Source organism: Squalius cephalus (assembly GCF_949319135.1).
Source record: "Squalius cephalus genome assembly, chromosome: 15".
Lineage (NCBI taxonomy): Eukaryota > Metazoa > Chordata > Actinopteri > Cypriniformes > Leuciscidae > Squalius > Squalius cephalus.
This window is the reverse complement of record NC_137136.1, coordinates 12,492,073-12,515,185: the sequence shown is the minus strand read 5'-3', so window position 1 is coordinate 12,515,185 and position 23,113 is coordinate 12,492,073. Positions and strand designations below refer to the sequence as shown.

General features: G+C 36.3%; 1 protein-coding gene across 1 annotated transcript in view; it reads right to left on the bottom strand.

The window, feature by feature from the left end:
• me1 (malic enzyme 1, NADP(+)-dependent, cytosolic) overlaps positions 1-22,787 on the bottom strand; it is an 89,421-nt gene extending 66,634 nt beyond the window's left edge. Inside the window, exon 1 of the mRNA XM_079895196.1 lies at positions 22,555-22,787. Coding sequence (XP_079751322.1) covers positions 22,555-22,683 — 129 coding nt within the window. The 5' untranslated portion in view covers positions 22,684-22,787. The remainder of the gene's footprint in view (positions 1-22,554) is intronic.
• Between the last annotated feature and the right edge of the window lie 326 nt (positions 22,788-23,113).

The following is a 23,113-nucleotide window of genomic DNA, read 5'->3' as shown; positions in this document are numbered from 1 at the left end:
TCTGGTTTATGCAAGACTATCCCTAGACACTTATGATTACATATCCAAGGCAACTTTGATGTAAATAAGCATTTCATTGACCTTTACTGACACATGCAAATGCCCAAAAGTGCTTGCTATTCTTGTAACTAGCGATTTGAGAAGACTGAAGATGACTCGAAAGAAACAGCAATGGGGATTCTCAATGAGAACAGCTCTACCTAATCAAATATAATTACTCAAACAGCTCTACAAACACTGAATGGTTCCTTGTGTCATATGTGTAATGGAGACATCGGTGGAACCGGGCCCAAGCGGCAAATTAACGTCTCTGACAATGGAGCTGCAGGTGGAACTCTGGAGGGCACGTCCACAGGCCCCAGGACTGGCATTCTGACCGTGGCCATGGATGGCTGGACTGGGGAAAGTGGTCTGTTTGATGCCACGCATGGATGGCAAGATTAGAGCAATGAGTCCCGGAGATCCTGGCGAGACTGGCGTGGGAACTGGTGAGGTACTTGGCGCTGGTTAAGAGCGACTCTGCTTTGACGCCAAGTGGAGTGCGAGACTTACACAACAGTAGCGCTGCTATCTAGATAAAAAGCTTTGCAAAGTATTTATTTAGTTAAATCACAATTTTGGCGATTTGATAATAGCACTTAGCCATATTGCGATTTTAATTTTATTTTGATTAATCGTACAGCCCTATAAATCTTTATGACTTTTCTTCTGTGGAACACAAAATAAGATATTTTAAAAAGTCAATGGCATCCAAACAACACAGGAATATCACACCATCTTCTTTTGTAGAGAATTTCACAGAATAAAGAAAATGATTCAGCTTTGGAACAACACGATGATGAGTAAAGGATGAACTAAACCTATATCAGCCCCTGCCATGTTTATTGGCTCAGGTTGTTACAGTTTTGCTTTTTGTAGCAATAAAGGGACAGGCAGGGCAGGAAAGTGTGAACGCTTCCACATGCGCAACAACCACATTAAAGACGCCAATGTGTTGTTTGCAAGCTCAAGCAAGGAGTGCATGTGCATGTGCTCAAGCTGTGCATGCCAACCTGTAATCTCAAGATCAATGCCACCACCCCTCTATTTTGGCCATGACAAGTACCACCCCAAACACACAGCACTAAGTACTTTGTGGAAAACATTAAAGCCTTGCTTTTGACTGATAAAAGCCAGTCTAAAGCTTTCAAAATCTCTTCAAGACTTCAAGCAAGAGGTCACGTTGAAGAACTCGGTGATTCCAATTCAAACAACTCAATCTGAATCCTGAAATTCCCAGTACTTGTATGTGGAAAAAAGTTGCAGCTGCTTCATAGAGTGCCAAAAAAGCACCAAGGCAAAGCAAAAAGCAAAGCAAAGCTGTTCTTCAATGGAACTTTACAGTGGGAGTGATGTTTCTTGATCCTGAAATGGAGAATACATGAGAGTCCATGAAGCACAAAAGTGTCAGTGCATTTTGTGATCTCACTGAAGTGAAAAGTTTGAGCTGAGCCATTGCATAACTTCAATCGAAATGTGACTTTTCTTATTGTACATTCAGGACTGACTTAATGTTCTTGGAGTGAGACCAAAACACTGCTAATGGGTGTTTCTTCAACTTTGGCTACTTTTATGTTTGTTTGGTTTCTATTTTATGAAAACAGATTAAAATATTGAAATATTAAAAAATATTAAAATGTCACAGAAATGCAATTATATATATGTAACTATGTAGCCTAACTGTGGTAGGAATTTTCATTACTTTAAAAAAAAAAACTGTTTGATATTGTTAGAGGACATATTAATGTCTGATAATGTGAATGATAAACAAGCTTGTGAAAAGCATGTTTTAAGATAAATAGGGCCAAAAGTCCCTATAGTTGAAGAAACACCCAACTATGCACACACACACACACACACACACACACACAGTAGACCAACATTCACACACCAAACATAACTCCAAATCTTGATCCAAACGGAAATCATGGTGTGAAGCAGGGTTCACTACTTGGCCTATTTCAGATTCTCAAAATGAGAATGGGACATGAGAAAGGAAATCGTCCATGTCAGTCTAATATACACACTGGCTCTATTTCTGAGAAAGAGATCAGAGGCCAAGTTTTTGTTCTGATTGTGCTTCTCACACTAAAAAGTTTTCTGTTAAGAGAATGCTTTGACCTAATGCAATAGCCATGCTAGTGATCAGACACAGAGGCAAGAGTACCAAGCTCCCTTATGTCAATGAAATGTACCTATCACATGACCCACCTCCAGAAAAAACAAAGGATCAGAGAGTGGGAGCTGTATGTGAGATTGCTCTGACATTGTAGATGACAGAGGATGTTTTTCCCAGCTGTCTGAGACTCATTTGAAACAGCCGAATCCAAATACATTGGGTTTGGGTAGTGCAGTAGATGTCTACCGATCTGAGATGCTTTAAATCATAAGTTTATGTTGGTAAAATTGACTATGGTTAAAGGTAGAGCTGCACGATTAATCGTTAAACGATCGATATCTCGATTCAAACACCCACGCGATCTTATTCCTAATGACAATGATTCTGCTATGTCTATTAAATCTAAGTATGAACACAGCAGAACATTCGAATATGTGTTGACACTGTCACTGAACCACAGAGCAGTTGCCATGTTATGAAATTATCACAGAAGTATTGGGATAAAAGTTTATAGTTTGGATATAAACAACGATGTCTTAGCAATCAAAATAGAATAAATTACCTTTTCAAAGAAACTTGATGCTTCAAATAAAGATTGCTGTTGACTGTTAAAAATGACTGTTAAAAAATGTACTTGTCATTGAATCGTTCATTCAAGAGATTTGTTCAAAAATGATGATTCATCCAGTAATGAAACAAAGTAAAGTCTTTATGAGTGAGTCATTTAATTATTCATTCAAACCATTTTTTAAAAAATAATTCATTCAAATATTTTTTTTAAATAGACTGCAACAATTAACATTTTGTCAGAAGAACCTCTTAATGTTATTTTGTTTAGTAGTCTATTCAGTCTATATAATTGTGGGGGAATCGTGATCTCTATTAAAAATAAAACAAAACTGTGATTCCCAATTTATCCAGAATTGTGCAGCTAGTTAAAGGGTGATTTTAAAGGATTCATTTAAAAGGTCTTAACAGGTGTAAGCAGACACACTTTGAATGTGTTAAAAACTGCATGGCCACCCAGTCAGCCGCTTGATGGTGCAACCAAAAAAAGAAAGAAAAAAATAGAATAATTTTACATGGTTCCAGCAAAAGTTGTCACAGGGTACAGACATGTCACAGACCTTTCCAGCTGACCAAATAGGGAATAAATGAACACATGCTATTCTCATAAACACTCTTGTTGCTTAAATAGCTGTATTAATGCCACATGCATCTTCCCACGCTCTTAATTCAGTCCACAAGCAGCCATTTCAGAGCAGTGAAAAGAGCCAAGAAGGATGACCATATAAAGTGACTTATAGGACACAAGCAAAAAGCCACGAGTGGAAATAGTGTGGTGGATGTTGTATTGACCTAAAGCATAGGCCTATATCAGATTGGGTGGAGTGGTACAGCGATTAAGTCTGGTTCGATATCCTCAAGAAGCAAGCCATAAGACATCAATATTGTTTATGGTCAGATGAAACAAAAAAAATTAGCTTTTTTGGCAGCAAACACTTAATATGGGTTTGGTTCATACAGGGATAAAAAAAAGTACCCCATGTACATAAAATGAAATACTCTGCAGTATCTTTAATGCTATGGACCTAATTTTCTGCCAGAGGTCCTGGACATCTTGTTCAGATACATGGATTCGATCAAATACCAACAGATAAAAAATCAAAACCTGACAACCTCTGCTAGAAATCTTATAACGGGCAATGTTTGGATCTTCCAACAGGACAGTGATCCAAAAATAAATCAAAATCAAAACAAAAATGGGTCACTGAGCACAAAACCAAGGATCTGCAATGGCCATCCCGGTTCAATAAACTGAACCCTATAGAAAATGAGTGGAGTGAACTGAAGAGAAGAAGCGCCAACATGGATCTGGGAATCTGAAGGATCTGGAGAGATTCTGTATGGAGGAATGGTCTCTGATCTCTTGTCAGGTGTTCTCCAAACTCATCAGGCATTATAGGAGAAGACTCAGAGCTGTTATCTTGGAAAAAGGTGGTTGCAAAAAGTATTTCATAAAAGGGGGCAAATAATTGTTCCCAACGTGTTTTGGAGAAAAACATTTATTTCATAATGTGATTTCCCCCACACATTTTTGCTAATTTTTTTAATAATAACGCAGATTTATTTTTTTACAGCCATCTTTGATCATAGGGGTCAAGGGGGCAAATAATTCTGACCAGCACTGTATGTGGATGAACAATCCATTTAATGCCTCTGATCTACGATGACATTGTATGAGACTCTTGAGACTCATGAGACTCAGCTCTGGTTTGTGTAAAAAAAAAATCTATAAAAGCATCACTTAAATGGCAAGTAACCAGATGGGCAAGAAGACAAAAAAAAGAAGCAAATAATCTCAAATGCAGAAAGACAATCACACGTGTGAACCTTTAGGAAAGTGCAATAAGAGATGAGATGACACAATGGTGAGATGACTCCAAATGCCAAAAATATGTACTTCAACAGTAAGCAATAATAAAGATAAAGTAATGAAATTAGAGTTTTTCAGCACCTGGAGGAGAGTGTGACTCACATGCACAAACAAAAGCGAAGACTGCATCAACAAACATCAATGTGATACATCTCCAAAACATCAGCAAAATAAAGCAAAAGTGCAGAAATTCCCCTCCATCAATAATACAATGTCTGGCTATGAGTCAGCACTGTGTTTTATGAATTGTGGGCTTTTTATAGTGGTCAGCAAACTATGGTACCAGGATGATGACTCAGATTCTTGACTTCCCTGCTTGATAATTTCCACAGAGATTGGTCTGTTTACACACAACACTCTGCTGAAAGATCAATGACAAAACCATCAGTATGTTATCTAACACACACTCACACAATCACTTCTCCACTTATCTCTCAACACCAACTAAGAGGAAAGGAAAATGGATTTTTAATTTTAAGGCTGCCCTATATGTTGCAAAATTAAACAGTGATGAAAAATGGTGATCTTTAAAGAGTACATCAAATTCAGGTAATTCTCTTTTTGGGCTTTTTTTTTTATAACAAGTAACTGTATTTCAATCAGGGCCACAAATATACAAAATAAATGTTGTCTGGTGATATTCCAGTGGAAAAGTATAATTTTTAATTCGTTTTTTTTTTTTTTTTTTTTTTTCTCGTTTTTTTGTATTGCTTCTTGTATACCATGTTTGTTTTTACAAACTTTTGGATGGCACAAATATTGTTAACAATGATGGCAAAAATATAAAATCAGCAATATTCTTCCATGTACAAAGACTCATTTATATTGTGATAAATAAAAGAATAATATAATATGTGTAAAACATTATCTGAAAATATTTACTTTTATTAAGTTGACACTGTATCTTTTTTCCACCAACCAATTAGAAAGCAAAATGAAACATAATATAGTATTTTCCTTACAGTTTCATCTTAAAGCAAAAAAAGCAGAAACCAACATTAAGCAAAAGTATGCAGACGGCTCCACAAGGAATCCAATAAAAAGATTCTTATGTGAAACATCCTTAAATATTTAATTCAGCAGTGAAATATGTATATTATAATAGTCTTTTGCTACATTTGGATGAAACAGTCGAAGGCAAAAAGGCAAAATTAGACACATTAATATGCTAACTACTCCACAAGGGATTCAATGATAAGACTAATTTTAAGAGATATCACTATCAGAAACTATTTGTGAAGTGTTTGTTCATGTGTTTGTTCAAAAAAATAGATGAGATAAGGACATGCATGGCTTTTGTTCTCAGTTCTTTGATCTGCGCCGAATCAAAGATGTCCTGAGCTCCTGGTCCTTCTCCAAAAACAAACTCTGAACTGAACAAAAACTTTGATCCTGAACACCAGACTATCTTTCTTTTGACTGCTGCTTAAAGTTTGAGGATATTTTTTTGTTTTATCTTCTAAGCTGAAGAAAAAAAGAAATCAATATCTGCACTGAATCAGAGAGTCTGCAGACTTTTTTCTTTCTTTCAGCCATATTACTGGACAAAACAATGATCCTCCTTCTACTCAAAAACACTTATTTAAATATATTTTCAGCAGACCAACCAAGAGATTGGCAAGTTGGCACTGCCTGACAGTAGCTTTTTTATTGCAACAAATTAATTGTCATCAAGCCTGTACCACCACCATGGTGAGCTGGTCTTTTCAGCAAGGCCAAGCCATTGTGGTGAGATTGAAAAGATGCTGTCAACAGCATTGTTTTCTTTTATCACGCTTATTTTTATCTACTTATTTCTATCTGAAATGTCAAAAATACTTAAACATAAAAACATAAAGCTTTTTTCAACACTAACACACAAAAAACAAAAGGGTAGACACACCTGTACAAATAAAAATCTTTATGAATCATTTTTGCAGCTGACTGAACGTGGGTATGTTAATCTTAAAGTACACCACTGCACAATGCAGCCTTGTTTAAGATTTTGCCAATATGCTTCTAATCTAAATCATTACTCATTTCTGCAAACCCACAATCCAGCAGAGCAACAGAGCAGCACATTTTGTAAAAACAACAATCCACAACCATCCACTTCCTTTAATTGTTAAAAGTTACACTCTGACTTTTGACCCTGCCATGTTAAGTAAGATGATTGTTAAGAAGGGTTGCCATAGCTGTGGGACACAAACAGATCACGTACCAGTGAAATTCCCCTTCCTCTGCGTACGATTCTATTTTCAAAATGCTCACTATGTTGTCCACAAAGGTAACAATGTCTTAAAAGTTGTAAAAGGGGGCATTTTTCAATGCTTTCTGGTAAGGTAGTAAAATGTTCTTTCAGTCCAGCGGGGTCTCAGATGGTTGGTGGACATTAATAGTCCTGTTCTAAACAGCAAGCGAAATCTTTACAGGCCTGGACTGCTGGTGTATGACTTGTACTGAAAGCTGCATTGAATTCGGTCACAACCTCTAAAAATGGTACAAAAGCACTGTCTAATCCATCAACTTAAAGTGTAAATTCTGTTAAAATAAAAATGAATGTGGCTATTTGTGTTACGGTCAAAGTGACATTTACAAGGAGATAACTTTTATCACTTGCTGCTTTTATTGCTTCTAGCTTTAGTTGTTGTGCCTGTTATTATATAAGGGCTCATTCCCTGTTTTTTTAATCAGATTAGTTCATTCACAGCCATAAACCATGATTTTGATTGGACAAAAATGTGTAGCACAGGGAGATTTTTATTCATATGTTTTCCTAGAAGATAAAAACTGTACATTTATATTGTCTAGCTGCTAAAAGTCAATTCTGCAAATGTTTAGTAGTGCACTAACCTATAGATGACTTTAAAGCAAACACATGAGACTAAAAGCCACAAAACTTGGGTCTCGAAATAAAAGTAAGAGAGTGGAAATAAGATGCCATAGGCCAGACTTGAACCTCAGTTCCCATGAGTCAATACCCCCCTAACCGGGGTTATTTTATTAAAATTAGAAGACATCCTATCTTTTATTAAATTATATAGACTCTGAAGAACCAATTGTATAATGGATGTTAAATAAAATTCCGAGACCTCATGGCCAAGAGCGAGTCAAGGCCGAGTAAATATGCAGTCAATCCCTCCGGGCACTCAAGTCTGTGGTCAGGCTCATAACCTTTTCTCAAGTATATCGACCCTGATGGTGTTTTTTATTCTTCTTTAATGTGCACCACTTTTCCTTTATCATTCCCAAAATGGTCTGTCATCATCTCTTTGTACCAAAAAACAAGTCTTTCCAGCTGTATCTTTTCATCAGAGCACTGAGGAACAGAACCAGAACAACTAGACAAAAGACTAAATAGGAAACCACAAAGGGGAGGGTTTAAAAGTAACAGAGTGGTCCGTGTATTATAGAAGAAAAAAAACGACTTTGTAAAATGAGACTGTGGTTACCAACTATTCAGAAACTCAGAATATGGACAGGAACGAGTACTCAAGTGACTAGAAAGCTTACAATTAAATTCACTCTGATCAAAACAACTAGACAGAACAACACAGTATGTATTGGGCTCTTTTGCTAAAGTCACAAAAATGTTATTGAAATCTCACATTTCATCACGGAACCCACTTTGGCACTTGTCAGTGTGCCAAATGTAGCAATTAGCTTTGACTATTAGCTTTGTGTAGCACTGAAAAAACAACAACATTTTAATAGAAAAGATAATTGCAGTGTTGTTAATAGCTTATTACAAGAAGTGTTTGGTACTCCAAATGCTTTCGTTCACTAATATTTGTTGTAAAATGTCGTTGCCTGCAGTGAGTTGTTCACAAGCTGCATGCACTGGTGTCGAACTAAATGAAGACATTTTTCAGCACTGTCAAACTATACATTAGTATTTCTTTGATTTAAACAGATTGAAGGTTAGGTCATTTGAATTTACACCTCAACAGACAATTTAGGGTGACTGCATGAATGGGAATCAGGTTTTTCACAATTTTGAGTCCTTCACATCTTAACAAACCCTGGATTCGGACTGCACATGTACTAATGTACTTGAATTTACTTAATTTACTTGTTGTACACTCTTTATTGCGGTGCATTTTGGGAATTTGAATGAGTGCACTCGATAACATCCACTATAGACACCACTAAAAATGGCTGTCCCTTCAAATAGTGCCCTATTTAAGGGTATAGGGGCGATTTCTGACACAGCCTTGGTTCAAAAGAATAGAACTGCACTGTTTGTCATGTGTGTTTCTGATTCCCTTAAAAGAATTTGCTTGAATGGTTTATTCATTTGTGAACTGAACTACACTCGTGTGATGTACTGTATGTTTTGATTCATTAAAAGAACTGTCTAATAAGAGTCCTTCGTCCGGGAATCAGACTGCACCCAATAATCAGGTTGTGTTTTATTCATTTTCTCAAAATAACCATTATTTGCTGTAATAAGAACCAGTTCTCCATTCACTTGACCGTCCTGAGAACAATACAACCTGACAGCTAGCTCATGAATTTGACGTTAATGGCCAAAGAGTCAAAGGAACAATGCACACATAATTTTTTTTCCAAATGGAACCAATTTTATTGTCTGGAAGAATAATTTCATTTCAGCACTTAAATGAGTTATATAAGAGATTTCAGAATTCATATGTGGAGAAGATCCAATTAAAACTCACAAAAGATTATGGTAACACTTTACAATTAAGACCTACCTGTTAACATTAGTAAATGCATTAGCTATCAAGACCTTACAATGAGAAATATATTTTTAAGCATTTATTAATCTTTGTTAATGTAAAAATAGCCTATAGTTCACTGTTTGTTCATGTTAGTTCACAGTGCATTACCTATGTTAACAGACAGCCTTTTGACTTTTAAAAATGTATTAGTAATTGTTGAAATTAACATTGACTAATATCAATAAATACTTATTCATTGTTAATTCACTGTAACTAGTTAACTGTTAACAAATGAAACCTTATTGTAAAGTGTTACCAAGATTATAAGCTGCTGCTTAGCTTATTCCCATGAGACCTTTTTATTTAGAATAGTTAAAATTACAAATGTATGTCTAATGCTGAATCTCATGCACAGGGATTATAGTAACACGTGAAGGTGTGAAATTAATTACTGTTTTTCAGATTTGATAAAAACAATTTAATGCAAATTTTCACACATGTGCATAACATCATATCTGTCGCTACAATTTGCTTTGGTACAATATGTTTTGGTACAATAATTACCCTCTTACTCACATGAGAGTCACAACATTGTTTTTTAACCTTGGAGAGCTTTTAAAACCTTCATCAGGTTACCAGCATCTTTCAAATGCCTCACTTCCTCAATACAAAGGTTAAATTGCTATCTGCCTGTCAGGTAAATTCCTCCATAAACTCAAATAGGTCCATTTGTTTGAATCATGGGAGACTGATGTGTTTGCCTTTTGATTTTGTTTAGACAGAAGATGTCAATTATCTTAAATGATCTCAAATGGTTCTGCCGTTTTGACAAACATCAGAGAATTATGAGCCAAGAGAAGACTGGTTAGAAACATTCAACATTGTTAAAGAGTATCTGTTGTTGTTTTCCACTTGCTACACAAGCTGTGCCATGACAAGGACACTTCACCTCACATCCAATCATGAAACCTCAATGTAGCAGACACCAATGACAGTAATAAATAAAGCCAAACAGACATTCTGCAGAAGCTGGTCTAAGCAAACTGACAAAGCAGGGCAGTGACAATGTTAAGAAACCATTGGCTATACTTTGCAAGGGCTTTTTCCTGACAGGAAAAGTAAACATGATGCTTCATTAAACGGTCTTCCATATGGCGTGATGCTGTCCAAAAAATCATGTTTCAGATCCAGAGAAGGCTACTATTACTTAGTGATAGTTTTAACCCACACTGTCATTTTGACTTGAGGAGAAACAGAGTTCAACACATTTCATTTCTTCACAAAAAGCAGCCCCATGAATGCCATCTGAGGGATGTATAAATGGACTAGTCATATTTAGTTAAATAGCCCTGAAATAAGTTAAAGTCTGACAGGTTGGCTCGAGGAGAATGGATATAGATGTAAAACATTACACTTGTTTGCACATGCTTTTGTATTGTAATAATATACTGTCTTCTATTGTGACTTTGGTTTCATGTTCATGTCTTGTCAATTTTAGTGTTTTTGTTTCATTTTTTATGCTTTTCTTTTGTTCTTCCATGTTATTTGTCAATTTTCTGTATTATTATTTTCACTAACTATTTGGGTTCACAACTTTTATCTTGTCCAGTGTTGTTTTAATTTTTATTTTAATTGTATTAATATTTTAAATTATCTTTTATTTTAATATTTTTAGTTTTCATGTTCATTTTAGTTAGGCTATATTTAATTTATTTTTATTTCAGTTTTAGTTTTTATTTATATCCAGGTAACAAAATTAAACTTATTTCAGTTTATTACCAAGGCAACATTTCTTATTTTCATTTAGTATAAGTTTTTCAACTAGTTTTCTATTTTCTTTTATTTATGTTAATAATACTTTTAGTTAAAGATAATAACCCTGGGCTGAGCCATTTGATTCTTTGCATTTCTAGTCTTGATCTAAGAATCAGTCAAAAGTAATTTAACATACAACCCAAATACACAGGCACAGCAGGAGCCCTCTTAATGCGATAACCATGATCAGAGGCATTTCTCAGTGGACACGTACACGCTCAAGGCCGATTATTATTTTTACAGAGATTCCAATCTACCACAAAAATTATATTTGATAAATATCAAACCACTTCTTATTCTGAAAGCTTTGAAATATTTTCACTTTGGGATTCATGTGTTACTGAATGAAAAGGAGGAAGTTGGGATTGTCTTTTGTTTCCTATTGTGACGTATCTGAGTGAAACGGCTTCAAAAGCAAGAAATAATTTAGGGCAGACTTAATTTTGTCCATCGGGAACTGTGATCCTGGACCACAAAACCAGTCACATGGGTAAATTTTTTGAAATTGAGATTTAGACTTCATATGAAAGCTGAATAAATAACCTTTCCATTGATGTATGGTTTGCAGGACAATATTTGGCCGAGATACAACTATTTGAAAATCTGGAATCTGAGGGTACAAACAAATCGAAACATTGAGAAAATCACCTTTAAAGTTGTCCATTTATGTTCGCGATTGTGCTGCATTCACTCACAAAAATAAATGTTTTATATATTTACGGTAGGAAATTTACAAAATAACTTCATGGAACATGATCTTTACTTAATATCCTAATGATTTTTGGCATAAAAGAAAAATAGATGATTTTGATTTTAAAATAGTAAGTTCAGAAGTATTTTTCTAAAGGTCTTTTATATTTTATTAACCCAATTATTAAACTTATTATATACTGTAAAACTATGTAACTAATAAACTGGTATGCCTTTAATTTGTTATTTAAACTGATAGAAAAATATAAGACCTAAAAGCTTTCTTATCCTTTAATGCAGGCAAAAGCACAGATCAATGTATGGGTTAAACCTTAAACCATCAAGTGTTTACAACAGACTCACACAAGTATAGCTAAACATGCCCACACACACACACACACACACACACACACACACACACACACACACACACACACACACACACACACACAAAAACACATAAACACAGAGTGAGATCAAAGGATAAGTTGGAGACTGTTTACCAGTTAGTTGAGCCAGAAGTTTCAGCATTTTAAAGTTTTGTATGATCAAATGAGTGTGAAGGTATTTATCTTAAGTTTGTTTATTAACCTAATTAACTAATTATATCATTCTATGTTGTCAGTGACTACAACTGTCTCTATGCCTTGATTTTGCCATTAAAAATTATAGATTTAGAACTGAGAGGATATTTCTTATCCTGTAATGCTGGCAAAGGCACAGAGGAATGAAAGGGTAAACTCTAAACAAGAGTGTAAAATAGACAGGCTGACACACACACACAGAGAGAATTCACTGTGTGTATATCCACATGCAATTGCTAATAAAAGTAATTATGTCTGAAAACACTGTTCTCAGCAACAAGGCTTTTCTCTACTCTGTTTAAAAATAGGCCTATGCTGCCATCTTGTGCTTACAGTATGTATTATATTTCATTTTCAACCAGATAGAACAAACTTCCTGTTTTCCTTTTTTCGTCATAAATTCATTGCCTCGCCATGGCCAATCTTTTTGAGATATCAAAAATCCGCTTCCGATTTGGCACTCTCAATGTCTTGGCTTTAGTGGTGATCAGATTAATCCCCTTGGGGGAGTATATATCATTTCCCAGACATTCGTTTTTAAAACAACCCATAATAGCTGACTTCCTGTTGGGCCGGCGTATGACTTAAGAGTGCAAAAGTTGTTTGGCCCAATAACATCTATAAGTGTATGAAGTTTCATTACTGTAGATGAAAAGGGGTGCGCTACAGAGTCCCTCAAATACAACCATATAAAAGGGTACGCCACAGAGTCCCAGACTTTGGGACATGTTCTAGTCTTCTTGTATGAAACTGAATTAATTTGACTCTTGATTGCTGACGTAATGACTGTTGAACTTCATTACTACACAGGATCAGCATCGCTCCTCTGGGGCTATATGGCGCCGGGAATTTAATTTGACACCATTCATTCACATCCTCCTTACATCTAGTTAAGTTATTCACTTGCCCACCCACAGGGTGGCCATCCATGTGAAAAACTGCACATCTTTAAGAAAACAAAAGACAAAAAGGAGGTAGGCTTAAGAGCCTAAAAAAAATCCTTCTCTTTAAGCAAAGACTGTGACCACTCTCCCCATTCCCCATGGGAAGTCTGAGCATTAAAGGCAAGCAAGCACAAATTTCAGAGCAGATTTAAAATCCCATGAGCCCTTCAAAAAGAGATTACTCTCACCCATTCCTCACAAAACACTCGGTATAGGTAATAAATGTAGAGTTTCTCAAATCTGATAAGAACTGGATTCATTTACTGTAAGTTGCTGTTTATGTTGTTTTACATATTGGATCATTCCCATCACAGTTCTCCTTTAATTTTAACTGCTTTAGTGCATGAGAATATGTAGGCCTAAAAGATTATGTCAAAGCTACTGACATTAACATGACTGTTCTGTAAAGCCTTGATATGTGTAATAAGTTGGTTGACCTTCAATTGTCAAAATATTCCAGAGCATATATGCTCTCATTAGAGCTGTCCATCACTTCATCGCATTAGGTCTGACATAATTTATTTAGCCTTATTATTTAAATCATGACAGATAGATACAAAGTCAAACGATTTGGATTTAAAATCTAATTTGACAACCAAAGGAAAAGCCTTGTTCAAAATCAATAAATAAGCTACAAATTATTGTATACTGATTATCAAAACATATGTAATGTTGGTTTTATAACAACATTATTTTATATAATTTGTTGCATATTCACTTGAATCATTTCTATCAAGGTTTGTCAAATCATATTATATTTTACACAGCAGCTAATCAATAACAGCCATGGGGTGTGATTCATGGAGCGGAAATAGAAAACATGGAGTGGATCTAAAGTGGAATGACTGTGAATGTGATATTTAATAAAGAAGTTAATGTTGAGCATTGTACCTTTAAGACACAACATTGCCACTTTGCTTTCTCACAGCCAAAATAACTTTGTGGGTCTCCAAGCAACAAACAGTGATGTTTAGTCCTTGAATTAATCAGTGTGATTGAATGAATCCACTGAGTAAATGATTCAATGACTCACTCATAAAGACAGTCCTTTGATTTGTTCCTGAATGAATCTGCGTTTTTGAACATACAGAAATGTAACATGCAGAAAGAGTCTGATTCTAAAAAATTCTGATCATGTAAATTAGTTCAAATAACCTCAAAGGACTACATTTGCATAATCTGGATGTACTAAAAAATAGAAATAGAAATAATTTGCAGAGGTCATCATATTGTGGGAGAACTTAGGCTACTTTATATAACTGGGTGCAAATCATAAGATGGGCTAATTATTTGGCCTCTTGTGCAATAATTTTATAAATAAATAATTGTCATTTTCTGGGAACTAGCTAAATTTTAACCACACTAAAATCAAATTAAGTAAATTTTATCAGGTTTCTTCCTGATAAAGTCTGGTAAACATTTTTACCTATTTTTAGCTAAACATTTGCACATGAAAAAGCCCAGATATGACAAATATTTGCTATTGTGGTCGCCGAAACAATAATTGATATCCAATGTTTATTTACCAAAAAATTGTCAAAATGTGTTTATGTTCAAATGCATAGCATAAACATGATTAAATTTACCTCCTGTACATATTATGATGGTAAAAATGTATTCTAATATCAGAGACTAATCGTTTCCAGGCTAAATTGCACTAATGAATTACATCATGTCTCAGTTAGAAATACTGTTCTGCTGAAACACTGTCTGGAACCTTACAATTTGTCAAAGAGAAAAATGTGAAGGACAAATGAGCAGGGAGATTGCGATCAGAAGGCTGTTCTGTGCATGCATGCTTGTGTGTGTATGTGTGTAGAGGAGTTGGATAAGGGTGACTGGCACTTAATCTCTCTGTGAACAGTAGAGCACTTTCCTCATTTAACCACTTCGCTCACATCTAGTGCTGGAATGCTTTACTGCTACACTGTGGGTGGTCAGTCTCCCCTCCTATATGCACCTGAGCACACCTGGGTTGCCATACATATATACACACACTACTGGAGCCCACCTAGAAAGATGTGACCGACATCAGCACCTGACCCTCCCTGAGAGCTTAGATGCTCTCCGTCCAGACAAAACGAAGTCTGTTCCATCAACCTTTCATTAGCATACTGACTCAACACACACATTTATAAGAATCTCAGTTGCATGTATGGGCACTGTCCTTATCTTCTGTAATGCCCACAGTTCCTTAGGTTACCAGCATCTTTCAAATGCCTTCCTCAATATAAAGGCTAAATTGCTATCTGCCTGTCAGGTAAATTCCTCCATAAAGGGGGAATGTCTTTACACAACATTGCCACTTCCATGATTCATTTGTCTGAATCATGGGAGACTGATGTGTTTGCCTTTTGATTTCGTTTAGACAGAAGATGTCAATTATCTTAAATGATCTCAAATGGTTTTGCCATTTTGACAAACATCGGAGAATTATGAGCCAAGAGAAGACTGGTTAGAAACATTCAACATTGTTAAAGAGTATCTTGCTACACAAGCTGTGCCATGAGAAGGACCATGACAAGGACACTTCACCTCACATCCAATCATGAAACCTCAATGTAGCAGACACCAATGACAGTAATAAATAAAGCCAAACAGACATTCTGCAGAAGCTGGTCTAAGCAAACTGACAAAGCAGGGCAGTGACAATGTTAAGAAACCATTGGCTATACTTTGCAAGGGCTTTTTCCTGACAGGAAAAGTAAACATGATGCTTCATTAAACGGTCTTCCACATGGCGTGATTCTGCATCCTCAACGCCCTGAGAATATTTCTAGAGCTTATAGGGTAGAAGTGATAGATGCTAACCAAACATCTGTTAGTTTTAATGTCAGAAACAAACCCATTCGTTTCTGGCATGAAACATTTTAAAATCAGGTCCTATGGTGGTTCAGCATAAAGTAGGTATTTTTCTTCTAGGCACCCTTCTGCATATGAAAAAAAAAACATTAGCATTCAAATGAAAGCACCTGCATTTTCTTTTGTCATATTGGAAGAAAGCATCTGGCAAGGGGGAGATTAAAATGTAATGGTCTCTGGCTGCCAACACTCAGAAAAGTGGAATTAGTGGAACTTTCGTTGGAATTAAATTGAATGCAATGAAAACTTGGATTAGTACAGTGTAACATATCACTGTCCATATTTCTTTGACTAACTTTTCAAAATATTACTACACTGGCTGGCAGTTGGCTGATAATTTTATGGTATACAAAAGCAAATTAAGTAATTTTTTATTTAGTATAGGGCTAAATTACATAATCATGGATGGATGAAAATATAACGCTTAAGATCCAACATGTAACTGTCTGTCTGAACGTAAATTCCTGATATAATAGCCAATAAAAAAGAATTAATATTCTTCAAATATCAATGGCTGAGTAGACTTACATTTTATACATTTAAATTGATTCATGCTTGCAGACAATGAAAGTGTGACAAATTGTGCAACCAAATATTAGTGATATACTGTAGCCTACTTGTACTGACAAACAGATTTTATCTAGTTCATTAAAAAAAAAAGTCAAAATGTCAAAATCAAGCAAGGTTCAAACCTTTCACGCTTAACATTCAAGGGGAAATGAGCATTCGATTTGAACAATGCAACTGCACTACCAAAATATGGTCTTTCTTTGAAGTGAAGAAATGAAAAGCTCAGTGCTTGGTTACACTTGACAGCCTTTTTGCTTATTTTAATTACCTCACCCATATTTGCTTTCATTTAAATGCAAAACTATACATCTTATGGAAAACCTCAACTTACTTTGAGATTAAACACACCACCTATGTGACAGAACAAGACAAACATGTGTGTCAGGGAGGCAGATGTAAGAAAGTTACAATTGTCCAATTTAGATCATTCTTTCCACAACTGCAAAGGTTGTTGTCATCAGAATGCTAAAGCCAACTAATGATTGCCAAGCAGCCTAGAAAGATCAATAACAATGGGGTCAATGCTCTGGTTAGCCTGGTCAACTAAGCCCCTGTTGGTAGATGCTGGAACTACATTACTGTACATGGCAGCCAAAAACATTTTTATTCTGTGGTCATCAGTTGTCCTGAACATTATAAAGCATGTAGCAACTGCAACTGAAATGAAAGGGAAAGCTAACAGATACATTTCCCAAAATAGCTCTTTCCCTGTAAACAATAGCTCAGTGCCACTTTGAGGCAATTGGCACAAACAACAACCACAAGGGGGCCTTAAAGTCTCCAATGCTCAGCCCAGAAGGTGCCACATTTCCAACTGAGCTCTTGTTTTCCACAGCAAGTTGAATGGGCATCTGTTAGTCACCTGTGCTCCTAAAAGCACATTTCCCCATGTGAAACAGGATCTCGGCTTGGATGCTAGGAGAGTTTTGTGCTGCGTTGTTTGAGTTTTCGGTCTCTGGCATGGCGTGAAGCCAGAGGCTAGTGCTGTTGGCCTCGATTCACACAGGCGGTCATTAATGAGAGATAAAGCAGAGACACAGAAGAGGTCTGTGGAGAGCAGGGCCAGCTCCCTCTTTCTCTCCTTTGCTCCACAGAGACCTCTTTCTCCTCACTCTCGTCTCTTACTGTGCAAAGCTTCCCACAAACACAGGGATAATATCCTGCACCTCAGGCAGACACAGGGAATGGCTGTTGAGAAGGGAGGAGGTCAGAGGGGATGCCGGGGAGGGGCGCTGCGTAAACTCCAGCTTGTGGACGTGAGGCCTTTACATTTTCAGTCCCACAGCATCAATTAGCATGTTGTCCTCTCTGCTTCTCTGCAGCTAAGAGCAAGGAAAAGTGAGAACACTCAAGCCCTGTGATCACCAGGCCCGTGGGAAGGCAACAATACACCAATGGAGAACCACAGAGTACCGAGTGTACAGCCTCGCACGGCTCCTCTCAGGGGTCATTTCCTACCTTCTCTCTTAATTTCCTTGTTTTGGTTCATGAGTTGTGAAGGTTGGTTTTTCATAAGGCTGCATGAAAGAGCAAATGTTTCACTCGATGGTGGACTTTATTTACAAGCGAGTATCACTATCTAAGCGTAAACTAAAACCCACCAGATGAATGACATATGCCATTGATTACACAAACATGAAGCTTAGCAATGTCCAACTGACACATCATAGTCAGAAAAATAACAGGGCACAAACAATGACGTAAGCACTTGTCCAAAGTACTGTGTGGTCAAACATTTGCATTGGTCCGATGGTAACAAGTAGAGAGGCACTTCAAGAGCGGCTGCACACTCCACCAAAGAAAAAAGTCATCAATGAAGCGAGATAAAATCAATGCTTTACTATAGAAAGGGCTTTTTGTCTACGCACCTCATTTGGACTAATTTTAAGGTGCAGTGAGTTCTTAACTATTCTTCTGATGGTAACAATCCTCAAAATGTTATTATTCATGTTATCCATCCATCCATCCATCCATCTATCCTAATCAATGGTTTATCACGCAAACATCCATTTTTTATTAACTTTTCTAAATAAAAATTTTTCATTTCTTTATATTTCAGTTCATTTTAATGTTATTTCCTTATATTCAAATTCAAATAAATGTAATTCTGCATCCCGCATCCATTCTCAATTCAGCTCTTAATGGACCTCGACCGTGAATATGACTTAATGTCCTTTAACACTTTAGCTGCTTGCTTATCACGGTGCTAATTACAATATATATTGCACAGTCTTTTGTGCTTCTTATGTTTATGTAATCCTCTTTCCTTCCTTATAATGACTGCAGAGATTTCACATTTCACACAATTTTCCGGACACCTTCAACAAAGACAGCAAACTACAAGGCCTCTCTTTTAATTAATCTTATTAAATCACGTCTCGGTCTATAAAACAAGACAATAATACTGAATTGAGCTCATTAGAGTATGAGACGTGGGTGGAACTGGAAAGCCGCATCATAAAAACATGAAAGAGTTAGAATTGCTCTCACACCCCGTAGCTCCGCATGAGCTTTAAGTTGTGGCACCAGTCTAGCAACTTCCAGCACCACAGGCACAGGAGCCACATAAATGAGAGCCATTAATCCAAGATTTTTTTGATACCAGGAAAAGGGACTATTGAGGGTAATAAAGTGATACCTAAAGAAACACTTTACTTCGAAATCATACTGTATGCGATCATAAGTTAGTTTATCTAAATTGAATTTAACAGGCTGAACAAAAATGCACATCAACTGAAAATCAGTTGAATTCAGCACTGTGCCCGCAACATGCCCCTGAGCCACATGCCAACCCTTAGTTTAGTTTATTTTGCATTTTGAACTCAATATCTCAGGTATAAATATTTAACATCTCGCAGTTACAGAAACGCCTTTTCAGAAAAACACAGCCTATATTCTTGAAAAACAGCATCATGACCTCTATAATGAGTGGGTCACTGAAAAATGTCTTACTTCAATAGCCAGTTCTGATTAAAGAGTGCCTTTGCGTCTTTTATACGCCTAAGAAAATGTTATTTTTAGCTGGGGTCAACATAGCTGAAATGACTGTGAAATGAGTGTGCACTAAAAAAAGACAACACAGACCTGTGATCTTCATACCTCAACCAACCCTATGCATTCATGTATACATAAAGACACCTTTCAGAACTTTCTGGTAGTGTGCACCTGGTTTGAAAATATGACCTCATTCTGTGGCGTCTCTGGTGCAGATTAGAAGTCATTAACCTTAACGACAGGCAGCGTGCTGTGTTGTCATCAGTAGCCTACCTTACCTGTGGCAGAGTGCCAAAAGACGTGACGTTTGATCAGACTATGGTCCTTCATTTCAGGACGGGAAACTGATGCAAAGGGTTCAAGAGGACGTTAAGTCCACCTTAATGAAAACAAAAGTGCAGAGTGTATGCACACGCAGCAGAAGACTGGAAAAGTTCAAAGAAAAATTAACCAAAGGTCAGGGACAGTGAGTTACAACTGTGGGTCAAACAGTGACAGATTAACTCTAATAAATATAAAGGCAAATGAATAAATAAATGAAGTATTTATATAAAGTATTATGCAAATTCGATTTAAAAAAAAAACGTTTTTTAAAAGTAAATTGTGCTCTAAAATTAACCAGGGATAAGAGCAAAAATGCTACTTAAATGGGATGTGTAAACAGCTTGTAACGAAACTTAAAAAATGAAACCGTCCTCCTTTTTTTTTTTTTTTTAACCGTCCTCGACTTCCTAGGTAATGTCTATGAAAGCCTGTGACGTTAGACTGATTTTTAGGTAAAGGACACGAGGGGAAATCAAATCAAAAGGATATGACGTTTACGCGCGCTCAGAGCCTCACTTCCATCCAATTACACATTAAATGAAAGCTTATAAAATGTACAGGATAATGCCGAAAGAGCCATAATGTAAAGTCAAATTGTCAAGCAAAGAAAAGGGATTAACTATCTCACATAGTCAGATCTATTTAGTCTATAATCAAACTATCATAACAGTGTAATTTTAATTAACGTTACCTCATCTGTCGAAATGATGATGGTGAATTGCAAACATATCCACGCGGCTATGATCAGATGCTTTCTTAACTGATACTTTCTCACTGCTGTCATTCTTTGTTGTGTTTATTTTGTTATTGAGAGAAAAGCGCGTAGAACATATTTACATATTCGTCTAAACGTGGCTGTCAACGGCATCTGGATCTTCGTTAACTGTATATCTCAGCAAAGAATTTCCAACTTATTTTTACAACAAAGCGAAGAAAAAAAAATTGCCATCAGGGTCTTGAATCACGTTCAGTGTCTTGTAGCCTACGCAAGCAATAAGTTGCTGCAGTTCACTTAACGGCCACCGGTGTCGCTAATAGCAAGGGTTTCTGATTTCTACATGTAGAACATTTAAAGTGAAAAAATGTCCCCCATTATTCATAATCTTCAAATATGTGTTGTTTAGTGTCTTTGCAGTGCAATCATAGTTAGCGACCTGTAGCTGAGAAAATTCTCTGTTGAATTTTGCTCAAATCTGCTCAAATGAGATGAAAAATCATCTCTGAATGTGGAGAAAACACTCCAAATAATTAAAACGGAAATGTCAATCTACAATGGCAAACAGAGAGCTAAATAATATTATAATCAGACAAAAATATATTCTAGTGGAGCTTTTACTCTTACTGTGTTATGATATCTTGTGCATTATTTATAGGCCTATAATTAGATTTTTTTTAAGGAAACAGCAATACCTTTTTCAAATAATTTCTTTATTTAAATAACTTGATTCATTTGTAATATTTCACTGTAATGGGTGATGCACTTTGTTTTGTTATATGTCTGAATAAAAAAAAACAATGCTCTGAAAATATATTCAAGGGGCATACATTGATCTACCCCTGTTTTCTCTATCAACTGGTAGGAGGTTTAGGAGGTTTGGACGTCATCACACTGAGTAAAGAGAATAATCTAAACATCACCCCCACAAAAACATACCAATCAATCGCTCAAGGTCAGTATGTTTACATTCAAGGTCAGAATGAAAAAAGTGCAATGTTTTTTCACTCACTAGAATTTTTTTTTCTCAAGCATTTAAAAAAAGCCTGTACAGTAACAATATAGATGGGCTAAGTTACCACTGAACTAGCAGGTGGAAAGGCAGGGCTAAAACTTCATTTTACTTTATTTGAACAAATTGCCTGTAATCATTGGAACACTGGAGAGCTATGCACTTCATGATCCAAAGAGTGAATGTTTTAATTTAAGAAATTGCATCGGTTAGAAAATGGGAGTATAGCTCTGTTAATATAAACAATAAAAAAAAAAAAAGTTTAACTCAATAGATAGCACGAACATTCAAGCAAACAAAGTAAATATTTTGCAGCATCATGGTCGCATCCAGTGCGAGTTCTTGAGGTGATGCCACAGCAACCACTGGTCAGCACCTTGGACAGAGGCTGCTTGTTGATCTTACCAAAAGATTATAAAAATAAGGTTATGGGTCTTATTCTTATTCTTTATTTTGTTTTATAGCGAAATGTGTGACTTACTAATAGGATTCGTATACGGATTAAAGCTGGTAAATGTAGACTGTTAAAAGAAAACTTCGTGCGCTGATCCTGAAGGTGGCACGTCACGGCCCACGTCAGTTCAAGAGCACCTGTAAACTAACGGACTTGCTTTAAAAACAAGCAGCAACCGCTAACAAAGCAAGCGTGTGGCCCTTTAAGTCTAATTATAGTTCCTCTCGAAACTGATATCCACTGCCCTGCTGTCGTATTAGCAAACAGTCAACACAAAATGTTATTTTTAAAAATAAAAAACCGTCAAAAGGTTGTTAAAACAACTACATTTTACCTTATTCAGGTGGGGGTTGCGTGTAACATCATACCCCCTCTTCTTTGTGTAAACAAAGGTCTTGGTTTGGTCTGCTGACTTCTGCATCTCCCACTCGACAGATTCCTGTTTGACTAAAGCGTGTGCCATGTTGCTTCCCCTTTAAATAGCGCTGAACTCAACAAGTGCACGCGCTGCATCACAGACAGGAAGACGTTACTCAGCGAGAGTGTCACAGCGGTGGCGTGTCGCTATCGCCAAACTATTAGCTGTAAAAGTCGATAATAGCCTGGAAAATCTTATCTGGGGCAGGACATTATAGGATTTACGTAATATTTTCACGCTTTGTTTCAAAGTAACTTTCCCATGGTTGGAAAAGGAAAAAATGAGGCAGGGGCTAGTTGTCACAATGTTTGTATTGCAGATTTGAGTCAGTAACAGTTATACAAATGTGTATTTTCTTTATCAGGCGTTAATATGTTGGTTTTAAGTGCCTGGTTTAAAAACTTAAAAAAATAATAAGTACAAGAATATGAATTCTGGCATCCAAACTGAGAATTTCAATCTCATATTTTGCTAT